The sequence below is a fragment of the Sardina pilchardus genome, chromosome 20 (assembly GCF_963854185.1).
Source record: "Sardina pilchardus chromosome 20, fSarPil1.1, whole genome shotgun sequence".
In the NCBI taxonomy this organism is placed as follows: domain Eukaryota; kingdom Metazoa; phylum Chordata; class Actinopteri; order Clupeiformes; family Clupeidae; genus Sardina; species Sardina pilchardus.
The window spans coordinates 6,100,100-6,117,467 of record NC_085013.1 but is presented as its reverse complement, the minus strand read 5'-3'; the positions used below and the strand labels follow the sequence as shown (position 1 = coordinate 6,117,467).

General features: G+C 47.3%; 2 protein-coding genes across 4 annotated transcripts in view; one reads left to right on the top strand and one right to left on the bottom strand.

The window, feature by feature from the left end:
- The window catches only part of sos2 (son of sevenless homolog 2 (Drosophila)), a 37,580-nt gene extending 32,777 nt beyond the window's left edge, over positions 1-4,803 (top strand). Inside the window, exons 22-24 of the mRNA XM_062523140.1 lie at positions 1-33; positions 321-427; positions 634-4,803. The exon at positions 1-33 is cut by the window's left edge and continues 12 nt beyond it. Of these exons, the coding sequence (XP_062379124.1) occupies positions 1-33; positions 321-427; positions 634-1,218 (725 nt within the window). The 3' untranslated portion in view covers positions 1,219-4,803. The remainder of the gene's footprint in view (positions 34-320; positions 428-633) is intronic.
- Positions 4,804-4,841: 38 nt separating this feature from the next.
- si:ch211-67f24.7 (uncharacterized) lies at positions 4,842-17,138 on the bottom strand. 3 transcript variants are annotated; one of them, XM_062523139.1, is made up of 17 exons: positions 16,778-17,138; positions 16,356-16,471; positions 14,232-14,330; positions 13,612-13,776; positions 13,102-13,232; positions 12,661-12,824; positions 11,855-11,956; positions 11,590-11,710; positions 10,809-10,947; positions 9,936-10,040; positions 9,602-9,691; positions 9,089-9,240; positions 7,767-7,886; positions 7,203-7,469; positions 6,281-6,812; positions 6,070-6,170; positions 4,842-5,915 (listed from the first exon to the last, which is right to left on the bottom strand). In XM_062523139.1, exons 3-17 carry the CDS (start codon positions 14,271-14,273, stop codon positions 5,807-5,809), a joined length of 2,340 nt encoding a protein of 779 aa, XP_062379123.1. In that variant the 5' UTR covers positions 14,274-14,330; positions 16,356-16,471; positions 16,778-17,138; the 3' UTR covers positions 4,842-5,806. The 3 variants fall into 3 exon arrangements, with proteins under 3 accessions (XP_062379123.1, XP_062379121.1, XP_062379122.1); XM_062523137.1 differs by lacking the exons at positions 16,356-16,471; positions 16,778-17,138 and adding an exon at positions 14,883-14,972; XM_062523138.1 differs by lacking the exons at positions 16,356-16,471; positions 16,778-17,138 and adding an exon at positions 14,883-14,972 and having other exon boundaries at positions 6,281-6,788.
- Between the last annotated feature and the right edge of the window lie 230 nt (positions 17,139-17,368).

Below are 17,368 nucleotides of genomic sequence, written 5' to 3'. Positions count from 1 at the left end.
TATTCGCTCCAGTTCTTCTTCCGCCTGCTTCAAGTGAGTATTAACCTTGGTGAATCCTCTCGTGTGTGTGTGTGTGTGTGTGTGTGTGTGTGTGTGTGTGTGTGTTGGAGAGAGAGAGAGAGAATGTGTTGGCACATGCTGGCATGTTTATTTGTTTCCAGAAAAACAAAGATGTACCTACCGTTTACTGTTTTGGAAACATGACCTAGTCTGCACAGGTTTGGTTTTGCATAGCTACACCGTCTGTGTTTGTCTGGTTGTGTACAGGTTTAAATTGTATTTGTATTTGTGTGTGTGTGTGTGTGTGTGTGTGGGGTCAGAATTCCACTCGGTGTCCTTCGGGAGTCTAAATCAACTGTTTGCAGAGGAACCCCTCAGGCCCCCTCCTCTTCCCCCTCGCAGGAAAGATGCTGTCTCAGAGGCCAAGGTAACACACACTCATTTATCCCCCCCTCCCCCCTTCCATAGATACACACTCATCCATACAAGACACACATACATTCACACACACCTCCGTACTATTCCACACACTATCACAGTGTCCACTCTATTACGATAATGTTTCTGCTGCACTGAACAGAAAGACTGCATGTCAGCCATAACGGTGGTGATGTGGTTCTGTTTCTCGTCCAGCTAAGCTGCCGGTCAGACAGCCCTCCGGCCATCCCGCCGCGGCTGCCCCCGCCCCTGCCCCGCCTCCAGCCCCGCATCCCAACGGGCATCTTCAACGGGCCCTCCACGCCGCTCCTCTCCTCGTCGGACACTCCGCTGCCCAGCCCGCCGCCGCCGCCGCCCCCTCCCCGGGACCCGCTGCCGGACACCCCGCCCCCCGTGCCCCAGCGGCCGCCCGAGATCTTCATCAACTACCCGGTCAACCTGCAGCCGTCGCCCGTCAACCGCTTCCACTGGGAGTTCAGCACCAGCTCGCCCAGTTCGCCCAGCACGCCTCCGGGCACCCCCTCGCCCCGCGTGCCCCGCCGCGGCTGCCCGCTCAGCACCAGCCAGAACAGCCTGTGCCACCTGTCGCTGCCCACGCCGGGCGGAGGGGGCGGGGGCATGGGCGCGGCGCCCCCCGTGCCACCCCGGCACGTGCCCAGCAGCCCGCAGCTGCCCAAGCTGCCGCCCAAGACCTACAAGAGGGACCTGCCCCAGACGCCGCTGCCCCAGACGCCGCTGTCTGCGTTCTCGTTGGTGGACAATGCAGACGGGAGCCAATGAAAGCGGGCTTTTCCCTAAATCAGGGAAGGGAAATAAGGACGTCAGCCAATGAGGGATTTGGGTTCTTGTTTGACAGACACGGCAACCAGTAAGAGGGCACGAGTAATGACTCATATGGGAGGGACATCCCCCCCGCCCCCCCCCCCCCCCCCCCTGACTGTTGGATTGAATTATGAGATACCCAGTAATACACACACACAGACACACACTTACTCAGAGGTGGGGAGCACTGTTCTCTCCCAGCAAAGTGTGTGTGTGTGTCATGTCAAAGAAGTGTGTTGGAAGGGCATGACCTATGGATTGTATGTGTTCTGCAAATTTAAAAGAAAAAAAAAAGAAAAAAAACATGGCCTTTTTTTTTAAAAAAAAGAAAAAGAAAAGCTCGTCAAGATGAACTTAAACAAGCAGACTGAATTAAAAAAAAAAAAAACACAAGGAAACAGTTACTAACGGAAAAAAACATAAAAAATATAAAGCTACTGATCAACAAGACCCACCCACCTGCCTGTCTATGCCCTTGGCCAATCATGGCACGCCTCAACTAATTCTATGCCCCGCCCATCACCTGAAGCCAGTGGAAGACCCTGCACCACTCTGACAGCCAATCGGAGAGTAGCAATGACCACCAATCACCTTTCAGAGTGTGTGTTTGTGCACGCATGCCAGCACATGCTCAGAAAGAGATTGAAGTCTGGTCTCCCGTCTACTATATCTGTGACTGTATTGAGAGAAGCAGGCCCGTTTTGGACTCTCTCTCTCTGTCTCTCTCCCTCTCTCTCCCTCCCTCCCTCTCTCTCTCTCTCTCTCTGACCAGTGGTGACCCAAACCCTGGACGTGGACTCTCTGATTGCCTTAAAGGAGCGTGGGAGCGGTGTGCCACCTGGCGTGCTCCTGGAGTGGTCCGAGTGTCGCCTGAACGCTGCCCCCTGAGGGCGACGTGACGGCGGGGCTGACCGGTGCAGAGTTGGCTGCCCTCCGACGACCTTTAACCTGCTGTGACCCTAACAGGCACTGACTGCACACTCTCTCTCTCTCTCTGGAGACTGACCGACTGACTGACTGATGTTGATATTGATATTGAGACTGAGGGGGCATCCTGGGGCCTAATGCATATACAGCTACCACAGCGCATTCACCAGGCTGCTAATCAATGAAAGGAAGAGGAGCCTGAACTAGCGAATATAAACACTTAAAGACTAAAATGCCTACCGCCACCACGCAAATACAATTACTACACACACACACACACACACACACACATACACATACACAGCGCACACACACACACACACCTATACACATATTGAAGGCCATTGGCAGACAGAGGCAGAGCCCAGGAGGGCTAGCCATCTGTCTGAACGACTCAATACTGTTGAACTCTTTTTCTACGCACTGCAGTTTTGTGGCCAAAGTCTTACTTTATGCAGGAGGACGGACTAAGAGGACAAGTAGAAACAGAACACGGTCCCCTGCCCTTTGCTTCTTTTAGTCGTTTTCAAATGAGTAACTGCACTGTACCACTGCAGGGCTCAGCCTGTTACTTAATGTTACACACACACACACACACACACACACACACACTCGCTTATCTTTAGTTGCCTTTTAATACAGCTCAGACCTATGACCTGAGGCTGTGACCAGTCAACAAGCTGAGAGAACTGGAGAGAGAATGTGTGTGTGTATGTGTGTGTGTGTGTGCACATGTGCGAGCATGTGTCCAGTGTTGGAATGTGTGGCTCCTGAGTAGGAGTGTGTGAGATGAGGTGGATGTGGACGAGGCCGCTGACCGTGAAGTAGTGACGACATGTTCTCCAGCGTAGGGCTGGCGAGGAACGTCAGGAGAGATTATATGAGAATTCTAAAGACCGAAGACATGAGTGCCAGTAGTGTGTGCGTGTGTGTGTGCGTCTGTGCGTGCGCATGCTTGGTGCATGTGTGTCTGCAAGGTGTTTTTCTGTGCGAGTGTGTCCGTTTGCTCTCCAGTGATCTCTCAAGCAATCTAAAGCCAAGACGATGTCTTACACCCCGACCTTGAAGATGCCTGCTGCTGGCAAAAGGACTCCAGCCCCCAGAATCCTCCACTGAGCGTTCACCTCTGAATGCTCAAGTACACCCACCCCCCCACCCCTTGTAACAATCCCTGACCAGTCACCATGGAGCACTCCAGTCAGCAGCCAATCAGAAGCGCAGGACTCTGGAACAAGGCCATACATCTCCCTGATTTGTCTTTCTGTGTCTTCTCTGGAAAAAAAAAAGTCAGGATGAATTTGTTTTGTTTTTTTTCCGACGACTGAAAACCTGCATTGTTTCTCAATATGTGCCTTTTGTTTTCTTTGAAACGCTTTGCAAAATAATTTGTAAAAATGCTTGAAAAAAGACAAACAAAAAGTGTTGGTTGCCTAACACACACTGCTGTACACTACAGTGTTAGAAGTCTCTGTAACATTTACACTCTAACGGAATTGTGTGTGTGTGCGCGAGTGTGTATGTGTGCGCGCGCGCGAGTGTGTATGTGTGTACGTGCGTGTGTTTGTGTGCGTGTGTGTGTGTGCGCGTTGGAGTCTGAAACTCAAATTCTTTGCCTTGTATGAAACTTAAAAACCCTACTGCCCAAAGCCATGACACAGAAATAACAGATGTTTATTTAGATTATTTCTTTAGTGCTAAGCAGTCCCACCGACAATACCATCTTGAAAAAATCCTCAGTGTACACGCACGCACGCACGCACGCACGCACGCACGCACGCACGCACATCAGAATGCAGTATAACAGCCATCTTTGCATATCTGCTTTGAAAAACCAAATGAATAGATAGCACTCGTCAAACCTTTGGTCAAGTGAAAAAACGAATTAACTACTACACTGTTGCAAACTATTAACGATAGCTTGTTTGGCCGGGTCGACTGACGGGACACTCAGTCGGAGTAGATGTATGTTTCTGGATGACCAGAAGGACGCAAACTACCAGCCCCCAGGGGATGGAGGAGAGGGGTGACCAGGCTCACTATCTGCACTTTAGGCAATACTGTTAAAGAGATTGGAAGTGAATACAAAATAACACCTTTACACAGAAACACACACATACACACACACACACACACTAATCGCTTTTAACCCAAGTGAGTACTCGATGCCCTATGATCATCGTTCATCAAAATGCACACACACACTTTGAAGCGAACACTCCGCAGATGTGCAAAATCTGCAAGCGTCCTTGCAGAGTCCCCCCGTTTCTGTCACACACATAGGAAGAGGCATCCACAGTGCCCTGAGGGGTCGGTGTGTTGCCCACGAGGACTCCTCAGACACGGCGGCCTTACAGGACTAATGTCCTCTATGATGTCACATCCTGTTTGTGTCACCGGAGGCGATAGGCGTGTGCTTTGGCATTTTGTTTTCCTGTGCTGTTGTTTTTTTTTTGTTTAAATCCTGTACAAGTCCCCTGGTCCTGACACTTAACATGCTCCTCCAGGCTATCCCAGAATTCTGGGTGGTAGCAGCTGGTGGTGTGTGGCCTTTAACCATAGAAAAAAAAAGCATTTTGTATTCATGTTCTGAAAGAGATTAATAAAAAATCACCTGGTCTTATTTTGTACATAATCAAACTTTATTTAAGCCTGGCTTAATGGTTATTTTATACATTCTATACATCTCTGAGTTCTATTCCCCATGCAGGAGAGGTGTGTGTGTGTGTGTGAGTGAGAGAGAGAGAGTGTGTGTGTGTGCTGAAGATGGTTTTGTGAGATTAGCTGTAATCTCAGTCATATTATCTGTTGCACTGTATCACAGAGCCAGGACATACAATCTGGGATCTTAAAGGCACAGTCCTTGATAACAATCTAATATTTTTTTGTAAAACGAAGTGAATATGTAAAAAAATAACCCTCCCCTAGCTGTGTTATGTTTGTGTGCACAAAGAAAATCTGTTCATAGTCCTCTCTTTAACTGGGAAACAATGTGGCTTATATCAACCGATTCACTGCTCCAGCTAATCAAAAACATCGCTTCAGCAGTACTGTTGGGAGGTGTGTGTTTAGCCAGAATCAAGGACTGTACCTTTAAAACTCAAACTCATCTTGAGACACTGACATTGGGGAGTGACGTGGAGTGGACATACAGGTAACTAGTAGTCAGGGGGTGCCTCTCAACATCTCTCCTCGGTCCTCCAGGCTCGTTCCCACTGATCTATAACTAACACTGGATAGACTATCCCAATGCCGCCCCATCATTCTTTATGTAGATCAGTGAGGATGAGGACCGAGGAAGGAAGGGAGGGTGTATAAAAGACGAATGAGAGGCACCCATAGAGAAAAACAGAAGAGCTGTCCCTGTGTTGTCCAGCATTGTCCATTCACTATTTCTACAGTCGAGAGTTGAGCACATATTACACCGTTTATTTTTGCCGGTGGCTAAAATTCAGATTGTCGAATTATGAAGCAGGACTGTGGGGTTCAAATAGGATCCAACTGTCCCTGAATAGTCTGTACACTTATGTAAGATGTCAGGGGTGTCCACACAAAACAAAAGGCTTTGAAGGAAAAGGATGAATCATGATGACGGCTCTGTGTGCGTGTGTGTGTGTGTGTGTTAGACGGTGCTGCAAGGACCTTCGCTGTCCTCGCTCTCGTTCCAAACATTTCGATTTCCCAGCGGACCGACAGGAGTGCCTCTGCCCCCACCGCCATACAGCGAGGACCTGAACACACACACACATATTCATTTCTATTTGATCAAGATGCTCTGTTTTCATTTATGAGTTCTAATACCCATCCAGAAAGGGTGCCAAGTACAACATAATCTAAAGCAGTGTGTGTGTGTGTGTGTGTTTGTTTGTGTTGGATGAGATTTACCTCACTCCATCTCTGTCCTTCTGTGGGTTGGAACCTGAATGCCCCTGTGACGTCACTCCTCTGTGGGCTTGTGATTGGTCCCTGTCAGGTGTCTCGTCTCCCTGGGTAACAACAACACACATCAGTAAGGCACATCAGTTAAGACCTTCAGTTGTTGGTGTTTGTTTCTGTGCACGAGCAGGTGTGTTTGCATTTCTTGCGTGACACACACCTGCCTATAGGGCTGGTCCCAGATGGGACGGAATGCTCTGGAAGGTTGCCGCTGCAGCTTGACGCGCCTCTCCCTCCTCTCCCCGCCAGCGCCCGCCGCCACACACACCTGTCCGCCCGCCTGCATCTGCGTGTGTATGTGCGCGTGCGCCTGCGTGTGTGTCGGGGGGTTGGGGGCGGCGCGGGGGATCTGCCACCGGGTGCACACGGCCCCCTCCCGGTGCACCAGCCTGGGGGAGAGCGGGGGCCTCTGGCCGGGCGGCTTCAGGCGCGGGAGCGTGTAGGACGGCTTGAGCAGCACGGGGATCTGGCTGTCCTCCTCCTCTTCCTCCTCTTCCTCCTCCTCCTCCTCCTCCTCGCCTCGGCTCTCCTCGGTGCCGTTGCTACGCTCCAGGCCGTTGCCGTGGAGCTCCAGCGTGTCGTCGGGGCTGCAGGTGGTCACGGAGGAGTAGTCGAAGACGGACGCCTCGCCCAGCTCCTCCGGGTCCGTCTCGAAGTCCACCACTGGTCTGTGGGATGGATGGATGGAGATGCTGCATTCACACCATGAACATCATCATTACACATTCAGGCTTGCAAATGTCAATAGGGAACAGCTGTGTCATAAGGGATGTACAGCATGCAGTAACACATCATACCCAGCAGAGGGTATAAATAAATCACAAATGTATTTTCTTTATCTTTTGAGTTTAGTCCTGACAGTCCCTCTTTCTTAGTTACTGGTTAATAATCTAGAGTTGGAGATAAAGTGAACCAAGAAAGTGAATAAGGCATGTTATGTCTTCAGTGATTCAGTTCATGTTTGCTGCCTGTCAATTAAGAGAATAAACCACAAACACAAAGCATGCACGCCACACACACACACACACACGCACACACGCACACACACACACACACACACACACACACACACAAACACACACCTGTTGATGTGATAGACCTCAGAGTTGTACATTCTCTTCCCCAGTGGCTGTGAGGAGGGGCCCTGTCCAGGATCACTGTCTGTGGCGGCGCCCCCTCCTGGGTCGGAAGGGTAAAGGAGGAAGCGCACGTCACCCGGTCTCTCTCTGGGCCCTGGGACCCGCACCGGGGTGGCATCAGGTGGCAAGCTCCAAGTATCGCAGCCCAGCGACGTGGCTACATGGTTCCAGCTGGCAGAGCTGGGTGCAGGATGGCATATGCTGGATGGACTGAGACAGAGAAATTGAATGAATAAGAATTACATACTATCTCTTCTTTTCCTGAACCGTCAAATCAATGGCTCTGTGCTACACTATATCACCACTAGAGGGCTCTCACAATCTAAATCCTGAATAAATCCATCAAAAATCAAAACGACACTTAATTTCTCCCATATCATTCACTTTTTAATTCACGGCTTAAAGTCACCACTTATCAGGCTTTAACAGAGAGCACTGCAGTTCCCTGTGGATAGCGGATAATCTATATTTATATATCCAGAAGGCAGCAGAAGCCAGCACACTGACTGAGAGTTGGCAGGCTGGGTGTCCTGGCGGTGAGTCTGCGAGCGCGTCAGAGTGTCCCTGGAGTTGGGCGAGTATTTGCTGAAAGCTGACGGAGGGCAGTCAGGACTTGGAATCTCACACCTGCCAATAGAAAACACAACCGAATCCAGCCTTAAATAGTTTCGCAGTTCGGTTCACCATTGCTTTTACAAACTAATCTTTAGGCTGTTTTGATACTTTATCAAACACTTTAACCCAGGTGGTTATGACAGAAACATGCATGCAAACATGTTTATAGCGCATCATTTCCTCTGCTGAGAGCGTGATTGGTTGCAGCCTGATTTTTCTCCCAAATCTGTACATCTCCAGGACTCTGAGGCGGGCAGGAAAGATTGCTGCAGACAGCTTCCGCCATTGCACCAAGTCAAATCACTTGTTCTCTCTTTTGTTTTGTGGAAAAGCAAAAACACTTTGCAATAAAAACTATTCTGATTCTTATCAATATTGTATCAATGTACACATATACTGTAGATCATATGTTTAAAGTCGGTGTTCTCTTCTATGCTATAATGGTGTGCTGGGGAGGGAATGTAAGAAGGAGAAGCGATGCTGGGCGACTGAACAGGCAGGTGAGGACAGCTGGCTCTGTCGTTGGCACTGAGATGGAGTTCCTAACATCAGTGGTGGAAAAAAAGGACCCTGAGCAAGCTGCTGTCAATTATGGACAATGACCGCCACCCCTCACACAGCAGTTTCACCAGACAGAGAGGAGCATGTTCAGTGGCAGTTCCTGTCACTGTCATGCTCGACAGGCAGGTGGATGAGGTCTTTTGTTCCCTGCCTGCACCATACAGCTGTTCAAGTCAGCTGTTCAGAACTGGAGGAGTGAAATTGAGTATTTTTTGAGTAATTTTAAATTGAGGCATGAGTCTGCCTCTCTCTGTCACTCTCACTGACACTCAGAATGTTAGTATTTGTTCAGAAAGTATTACGAATTTGCATAGTTCATTTCTATTATTGTTTACCTTTTTGCATTTTATATCAGATACAGCAATTATATTCTTATTACATATTCATATCTTTGCGCCATTTAGTTTTTGTATATCCTTTATGGAACATGCTCTATATCTATTTTTGTTATATATCAATTTATTAATCTATCTATTTATATTATCCATCTACATTAAAGTAAATTGTCATGTACTGTACATTCCTAGAAGATGGAGCAGTACCCAAACAACATGATTGAAGCACGGTAACTACAAGTCCTACATCATAAGCCATTATGCCTAATAAAGTATTCATTGGAATGATTTAATCATGCGTCCTCTAACTGAACCCACCGTAAACCCGTAACTACAGCCGGCCTTTCCTCTGATTGCACATCTTGTTCCAGCATCGCGTGGCCACGGGAGCGGATGTGTCCCAGAATTCTTTGGGTGTCCTCAAGCAGATGGCGATCAGGATGGTCACCCCCTGTCCAGTCGAGGAGGCCCTGGGGAGAAGAGAGAGAGAGAGAGAGAGAGAGAGAGAGAGAGAGAGAGGGGGGGGGGGGGGGGGGCGGGAGAGAGGAGAGAGAGAGTGTGTTTGAGAAAGAGAAGCCTTGAAACCTTGAAGCCTTGATTTAATATATGTGTATTTGTGATTTGTGTGTGTGTGTGTGTGTGTGTGTCTGTCTGTCTGTCTGTCTGTCTGTCTGTCTGTCTGTCTGTCTGTCTGTCTGTCTGTCTGTCTGTCTGTCTGTCTGTCTGTCTGTCTGTGTGTGTGTGTGTGTGTGTGTGTGTCTGTCTGTCTGTCTGTCTGTCTGTCTGTCTGTCTGTCTGTCTGTGTGTGTAAAAAGGAAAGCTAGACAACACCTGTATGATGCTCAAGTAGCTATGGATCCTGGAGACGGGTGAGAACAGTAATGAGATGAGCCCCGACCCCTCCTTCTTCTCCTGGCCATCCTGCAGTGGTCATCAGAACAGCACACACAAACATCATAAGACTTTAATATTTAATATCAAGTACTTTATCTGAAATAGAATGTGACAACGTGCAGTATCACTGAGTGCCAATATTAGGCTTTATCAATCATTCATGCCCCAACAACTGGGATGTATTAAAATAAAGTCATAAGTCTGAGACATTTATACGGGCACTTATGCACATTTCTATATTCGTATGCAGGTGTGTGTAGACCTTTCTCACCTGTGTGTTGTGTGTCTTTGCTGCGTGCTGCACTTTGCTGATCTCTGCGTTGAGGATGGTTGGCAGAGTGGACACATAGCCCAGATACGCTTCAGAAAACACCCCCTGTCAATATACAAAACGACACATTTTGCACTGCACTGGCAAGCAAACCTTTACTGGGCAACCACTCGCATGATGATGCATGTGTACCACAGATGTTCATAACTTTAGACTTGAATCAGTGACCGCCCGGAGCCTGTGTGAAACACTTTCCTTTTTACTGAAAAAGCTCCCCCCAGCTCAGAGCATTGATGACAGACTTCCTAAGCATGTCCTCCTGACTCTGGGAGAAAAACTAGACCGGCTACAAAAAAAAAACAAAAAAAAACTGCAAAGTAATGTGGATTTGACAGAAGAGTGTGGTCAGCAGCGAGCTCAGTGATAAGAATGAGGGGGCTATTCAGCTCTCCTGGAGGCCAGATTCAGCACAAAAGAGCAGGGCTTCCCTGCGAGGGTGGAGGAAGAGAGGCCAGTGTTTTTGATAAAGAGAAACAGGGCATTTGTTGTGACACTGGAGGACCCGTTTTCACTGGCTAGGGCTGGTCTTTGTGTCTACTGCAGGAGTGTTTTAACTGTAACACTTCACTCGCTTGCACAGTGTCCTGTTGTGTGGATTGTGTTTCTGTTTGTGAAGTTACACCGGCCATAATAACAACATGTGTGTGTGTGTGTGTGTTTGATGTGTGTGTGTGTGTGTGTGTGTGTGTGTGTGTGTGTGTGTGTGTGTGTGTGTGTGTGTGTGTGTGTGTGTGTGTGTGTGTGTGTGTGTGTGTGTGTGTGTGTGTGTGTGTGGGTGGGTGTGTGTGTGTGTGTGTGGGTGTGTGTGTATACCTCGCCTGGGCCTGTGAGTTTGCTGAACACATCCCCCACCAGACACCTCCACTGATCAGCAGCCAGTCTCTCCTCCAGAGCGTTTCTGAACACTAGGTGGCGCTGCAACAACTGCTCCACGTGTCTCAGAAATACCTTACTGGGAACCAAAACACATCACTCTAAGAGAGGGTTTTGTCATGTTATATTTCTCACAATATATTGGTATAGTATAAGATATTCAGCTAATCATAATACGTATTAACAATATGTTACATTTATAGTGCCTTTCACAAACCCAGTGGTTCTCACACTTTTTCTGTTATTCCCCACTTTGGAGGCGGGGCATTTTCAAGCTCCATCTGACCCCATAACCCCGGCAAAATGGTCATGTTAAAACATTATTTTCGTATTTTGGTTCCACGTCTCCATTGACTGTCTCAGTCCGCTGGATCTAATGTTGTTTTAATTCATACAGTATGTCGGTCTGTTTATGACTTGTGTGGCTATTTTGTTTTTAATCTAATTTCCTTGTCAAATAAGAAAGGCATTTTTAAAGATCCTCCTGTTCATTACGCCCCACTTGTCACATCTCTATCCCCCACTAGTGGGACCCCCTCCACACCACTGCATAAACCCAAGAATCAGAAAACAGATCCTTTATGCCGTCCAGCAGTGTATGTACATTTTGGCTCAACGTTCCCTGAGAAAGGTAACTGTGCAGATTTGAATCATTATGTTCCTGCCCTGCAGTGTCCATATGTGAATATAGAGTGTGTTATTGTTTGTGGTTATGTCTTACTGTGCCTCCACGTCGTTGGCCTGTTCGGGTGGGGTCTTGTATTTGTCATAGAGTTGACCCAGGCTGGACACGTACTCCCACTCAGACTGAAGCAACTGCACCATTACCTGCTGCCTCCTACCTGGAAGGACAGGTCAGCCACAAAGAGCCCCTTCATCCATGTTTATGAATATCCTGAATATCCTGTCAGTTGAAAGTTTAGCTTGTGTACTTGTGTTTCAGTAGAGTTTGGTTTCAACTTTACAGTACAAAGGTGCTGGCGTACCCTCAAGAGAGCAGGGGCGTGGCACCTCTCCTGCCCAGGGACCAATCACAGCTGGCGGAACCCTCACACACATGGGCACCACTTGACAATTCACTGTACCATCTGAAGAGAAAAAAGACATAGATGGTTGGGTGAGAAGGCCCAATGGAGTGATGTATGGTTGGATGAATACATGGGAAGGTGGAGTGATGTATTGATGGGTTGATTGAATGAGGATGGATGTACAGTATAGATGCAATAAATGGATGGATGGATGGATGGATGGATCTACGGATGTACACATAAAATGATTGGATTTATATTTTCATTAAATTAATGGGTGGAGGGTGAAGCAGCGAGCTCAGTGATAAGAATGAGGGGGCTATTCAGCTCTCCTGGAGGCCAGATTCAGCACAAAAAAGCAGGGCTTCCCTGCGAGGGTGGAGGAAGAGAGGGCAGTGTTTTTGATAAAGAGAAACAGCCAGGGCATTCACCGGATGATGGATAGAAGGATAGATGAATGGAAGGATGGATGGATGGATTGATATGGATATATGGAGAGATGGGGGTTCGAATGAAAGGATCGATGGATAGACTGATATGGATATATGGAGAGATGGGGGTTTGAATGAAAGGATGGGTGGATGGATTGATATGGATATATGGAGAGATGGGAGTTTGAATGAAAGGATGGATGGATAGATTGATATGGATATATGGAAAGATGGGGGTTTGAATGAAAGGATGGATGGATGGATTGATATATGGATGTATGGAGAGATGGGGGTTCGACTGGTTAGAGAGGAGACGACTGCGTAGCGGCTCACCTGTGCTCTGGCACTGCCCGGCTCGGAGACCCTGCAGGTAGCAGTGCAGCAGCAGCCCCGCCTTCAGAGACGCGCCGGGGGCCACCGGGGCGGAGCTCCCGCTACACTGGCACGGGCACCCTCCGTTCTCACGCTGGCACATGTTCGAGCTGTGCCCAGTCTCACTACACAAAGTTGGTAGGGGCGTTGGTAAGTGTGCTAAAACACTGTCTGTCAAATGACTGCTTGTACATGAAAAGACGTCTACTATGCCTTTTAAGGCTCACAATTGGTCATTTAGATATAAAACAAGCATGAGCTGATAGAATACATCAGAGCCAACAGATTCCTTCAGGAAAGTATGAGTAATGTTTACCTTAATCAGAGTGTATAATTTCTCATTAGGCAACTTGCCCAATCCTCATACTTAAAAGAAATATTTACTCTTGTCTCCATGGTTACCTGTCTCCCTGTGCGACCCCTGACCCCTGGGCACAGGCCTCTGCAGACTGTGGCATCTTTGACTCCTGTTCTGGTTTGAAGCGATCGCCACATAGTAGCCTAATCTGAGCACGGACCTCCCCTAGCTCTTCCTACAGCAGGGGAAACATCCAAAAATAAGTTGTAAGAAGTAGCCCAGTCAGTTAGACACTCTATTTTTAGCCCTTGTTGCAAGTTCTCACTGTAAAGCATTACATAACACACACAATATTAGTGAGTAACAGTACAGTAATACTTCCACATACTTACTTACAAGATAACGGTTACATTCATGGAAGCACTGAGCATCAGTGTGCTCCTACATGCTGATAATTCATGTGCTACATTGTACTTAAACATCAATATTTCATCTAAGTGGCTGAAAGTACAACCGCATCACAAAACAGTAGCCGTGTGTCTAATGTATCATTGTAGAAAAAGCACTGAGAGTCTGCACTTTTTTGGGTCCATATTTCACATTGTTCCTGTTACCCTCAGAGACTGCACCAGAGCCTCCAGGTGCAGGGCGCGCTTGTGGCAGCAGCTCTGGGTCTCCTGCAGCTGGCTCTGCAGTCGGCTGTCCCCGTGCTGGATGTGGCTGAGCTCCAGCAGCGCCCGCGAGAAGCCCGCCTTCAGCTCCGCCACGATGCCTTGCAGCTGCACGACCCCACAAGCACAACACCGCGCGTCACACTTTCTATACACTCTCTCTACGTGTGTAACAGCACAATGCAACACAATGGACAGTTTATGCATGCACACAAAAAAACGAGCACGTCATCGGCTGTCTAATGCCCGCTGCACGTTATACAACTGAGCAACACAATGTAATGCAACAACAGCAAAAACAGCAGTGGATATCCACGACGCCCAATGAAATTCACACAAGACGAGCACGTCATGGCTCTCTATGCAAGCCGTTTGCCATATCAGGATGGTTACTGGTCGGAAGAAATCAATCATCATATGGCGAGGTCATGTGGTTTCCTTGCGTTCAACATGAGAATGTATGGCGACACTGTGATTTGTGGTGTCTGTGTATTTGCTTGCTCAGCAGTGTGTACTGTATATGGCGGTGATGGGCTGTTTACTGTGAGGCTGTTGTAAAGTACCTTGGAGATCTCCCTCACCAGCTCTCCCTCGTGGGACCTCATGCCTGCCTGCTCTCTCGCACTGGGAAGGAGAGTGGCACCAAGGGTCTCTCTGCAGCACTAAATATGTAAACACACACACACACACACATACAAATACACACACACACACACACACACACACACACACACACACACACACACACACACACACACACACACACACACACACACACACACACACACGCACACACACATACACACACACAATTAAAAAGGGAGAGATAGCGAGAGAAATCCATTTTCTATACACTGGATATGTGTGAAATAGTGCTTGACTTGAACTTGAGCTCTTAAAGCCCTCTCCACAAATACACCATGCACATATCAATTACTTTACACACTCAAAACTCTCAAAAGTCTGTTAATTCATGACAAACGTTTTTACATGTATGAATTTGAACTGGAATCTTGCGCTACAAGCACATAGTTAGCATATAGTTCATACCAGAAACACACTAATAGATTCAAATGATATCCACACTGTCCATTTTCATCTTTCCATATTTATGCTGATGCACCAATGTGCACACACACACACACACACACACACACACACACACACACACACACACAGAAAAACACCAAACAAATATTCAAATATTTACATACCTGCACTCGCATTGCATCAGTTTTCTACAGAAATGTCCCAAATATATCCACATATCGTGCTTGTTCAGCTCACACAGACTTGAGCGTGTGTGTACGCACAGAAGCCCTTATGGAACAGATTAATCTGTTTGCAGTCATTGCATCTGTGCTTGATCTCACACTGAGAAAACAGACCTATGAAACAGGCATGGAGCCAAAGGTCCACAACGCTCACGAGGCAATGCAACAGAAGACTAGCTACTGATCTGGAAACAGTCTTCAATTGTCTCTTATATTCTATCGCTATAGCAAACTTCTAATAAAAACTGTTTTAAAGTTTTACCTGATTTAAACTGACCAAGACCACCTTTTTACAGTTATGATAGGATTCCATCCAAATCGACTTTAAAAAAGCAAAGCGTTCCAGAGATTAATAATAGCTAGAGTTTACATGACTACCAGACACTGAACAAAGTAATACATTGAACTACAAAAGATGTTAAAGTGAAGGTGTTCACTTCTTCTTCATGTCATTTGCCGTACATCTCCTATCTTTTTGCCGTCCAGCATGGTGCCGTCCGGCGCTGTCACGTCACAAAGTGATGTTTCAGCAAGGGGTGAATAAGGTTGTACAGGAGCACAAACATTTTATTCAAAAGGAGCACCATGATCACTAAAGTAAAGGGTCAGTAAGGGTCCCTGATTTGAGGCCCTCAGTTAGGAAAAACTCTCACACTCATCTGATCTTGACCTAGTGACCTTGGACATGCCAACAAAAGGCCATACAGTCAAATGCATGAAGCTATAGGTGAGGCCATAGTAAGGAGTGCCTGTCTTTCACCCTGTCTGCTTTTCTCCAAGTCCCGATTGACCAGAGGAACATTCATGATCAGCATTCTCACACTGGACTGCTTTGTGTTCTGTTTTCTCCCCTGAATGAGATCTCTTACCCCCAGCTGTAAGACGGGTCGGATTGGGTGTCGCACACATAACACACCAAGCTGAACACTGAGTTATCCAGTCATTGTTTGGCTGAGAAGTGATAGGAAACTACAACATTTGCAGATGAGGGAAAATGACACAAATTCCGCCTCAATTTTCTGCCTTATCCGGAGAGAGACCAACCGGTATGTTCTCATGGGCAACTTCTGCAGCGCCAATAAATCACCTCTACAATAATTTGGTGCCTGAATGGAACCTGTTTCATCATCATATCTTTCCCTGTCAGTATACGAACAAAAAGTGTATCAATAATTCATATATTTTTAAACACTCCTGGCACATTGTTGGACCAATATATAGCCTATAGCCTATATATAATTGATGAGTATCAAACCAGCCACAGTTTAGCTACAGACAGCTTTCAATGCGCATCACCATCTGTGTCCCTGAGCAAAATGATCTAAATAGAGAAAGGCCTGGAGATCGGCCCGTGTGTTCCCCCCGACAGAAGGGCCGAGATATAGCGCGGTACCGGGTGTCTGTTTACACTACCTGAGCTAGTGCGTTGCCCTGCCAGCAACTCCCGCGGGCACCGACAGGAAGCGGCACGCTCGCCAACGCGCGCAACGCGGCAGGGAAAGATGGTTGAGTCGAGTCACAACCGGTCACTGTCCGACCACCCGTCGGTCCACGCACACATGGCACAGGATAGAGGAGAAAGAAAGACAAGTGGGTGTGAGAGAGACCTAAAGAAACATGGGCTATAGTGGAAGGACAATATCTATTAAATAGTGAGTGATTATATTTGTTTCAAACCGGCCATCACATAATTGTAATACATGTTTTAATCAATTGCGTCTAATATTCAGGATCCACGAGTAAAACCATTGGCAATCAAAGAAAGAAAAATCATTGTCGTATTCTCCTAATAGCCTACTGTTACCTGAAACGGGAAACAAAATGCAAAGACTCACCTGGAACCAATCACAACTTATCCCTTTCCCAGGAGTGGAATAAATATCATTTGTCCATCTGTCACACTCCGGACAAACATCTCACTTATCATGCCTTTAAAAAGTAGTCTTAGTCTGACGTCCTTTCAACAGTATTCAGCCTACTCTCGATTGGAGCCTCACTCTTTGCGCATTTAGTCGGCTTGGTGCATCCCTGTGGCTCGTGTTAACGAACGAGTGAAGAACAGAGACAGAAACCCGATACCGCTGTGGAAGGTCCCTTGGGAACGTCAGTGCAAGAGGTACAGTCCGCTATCAAACCCCATTCCCAAGATACTCCTCCGGTTACTCTGCATCCCAAAGCTTCTGTTCTAGGAACAGTGTCTCAAGCCACCCAAAACGCGCCTCCTCGAGGTGTAGCCTACTTGAGGATTGTCCCCAGGACAGGAAAGATAAGGCAACTCTTGCGGGATGGGCTCACTGTGGCAAGACGGCACTTTCTAGGATGCTTTGTTTGGGATTTGCATAACCTGCAGTGTAAATTAGTAACAGTCCATTCAAATCATGAAACAAATTTCCCCCCATCATTTTGTTAAGGAGATTAATACATGT

What these genes read in the sequence shown, in the direction of transcription:
- si:ch211-67f24.7 (XM_062523137.1), bottom strand. An exon ending in GCCAACGACGTGGAGGCACA is followed by an intron (nt 10,948 to 11,589) that starts GTAAGACATAAC and finishes TTTGGTTCCCAG; the next exon opens with TAAGGTATTTCTGAGACACG. An exon ending in AAGGACAGAGATGGAGTGAG is followed by an intron (nt 5,916 to 6,069) that starts GTAAATCTCATC and finishes GTGTGTGTTCAG; the next exon opens with GTCCTCGCTGTATGGCGGTG.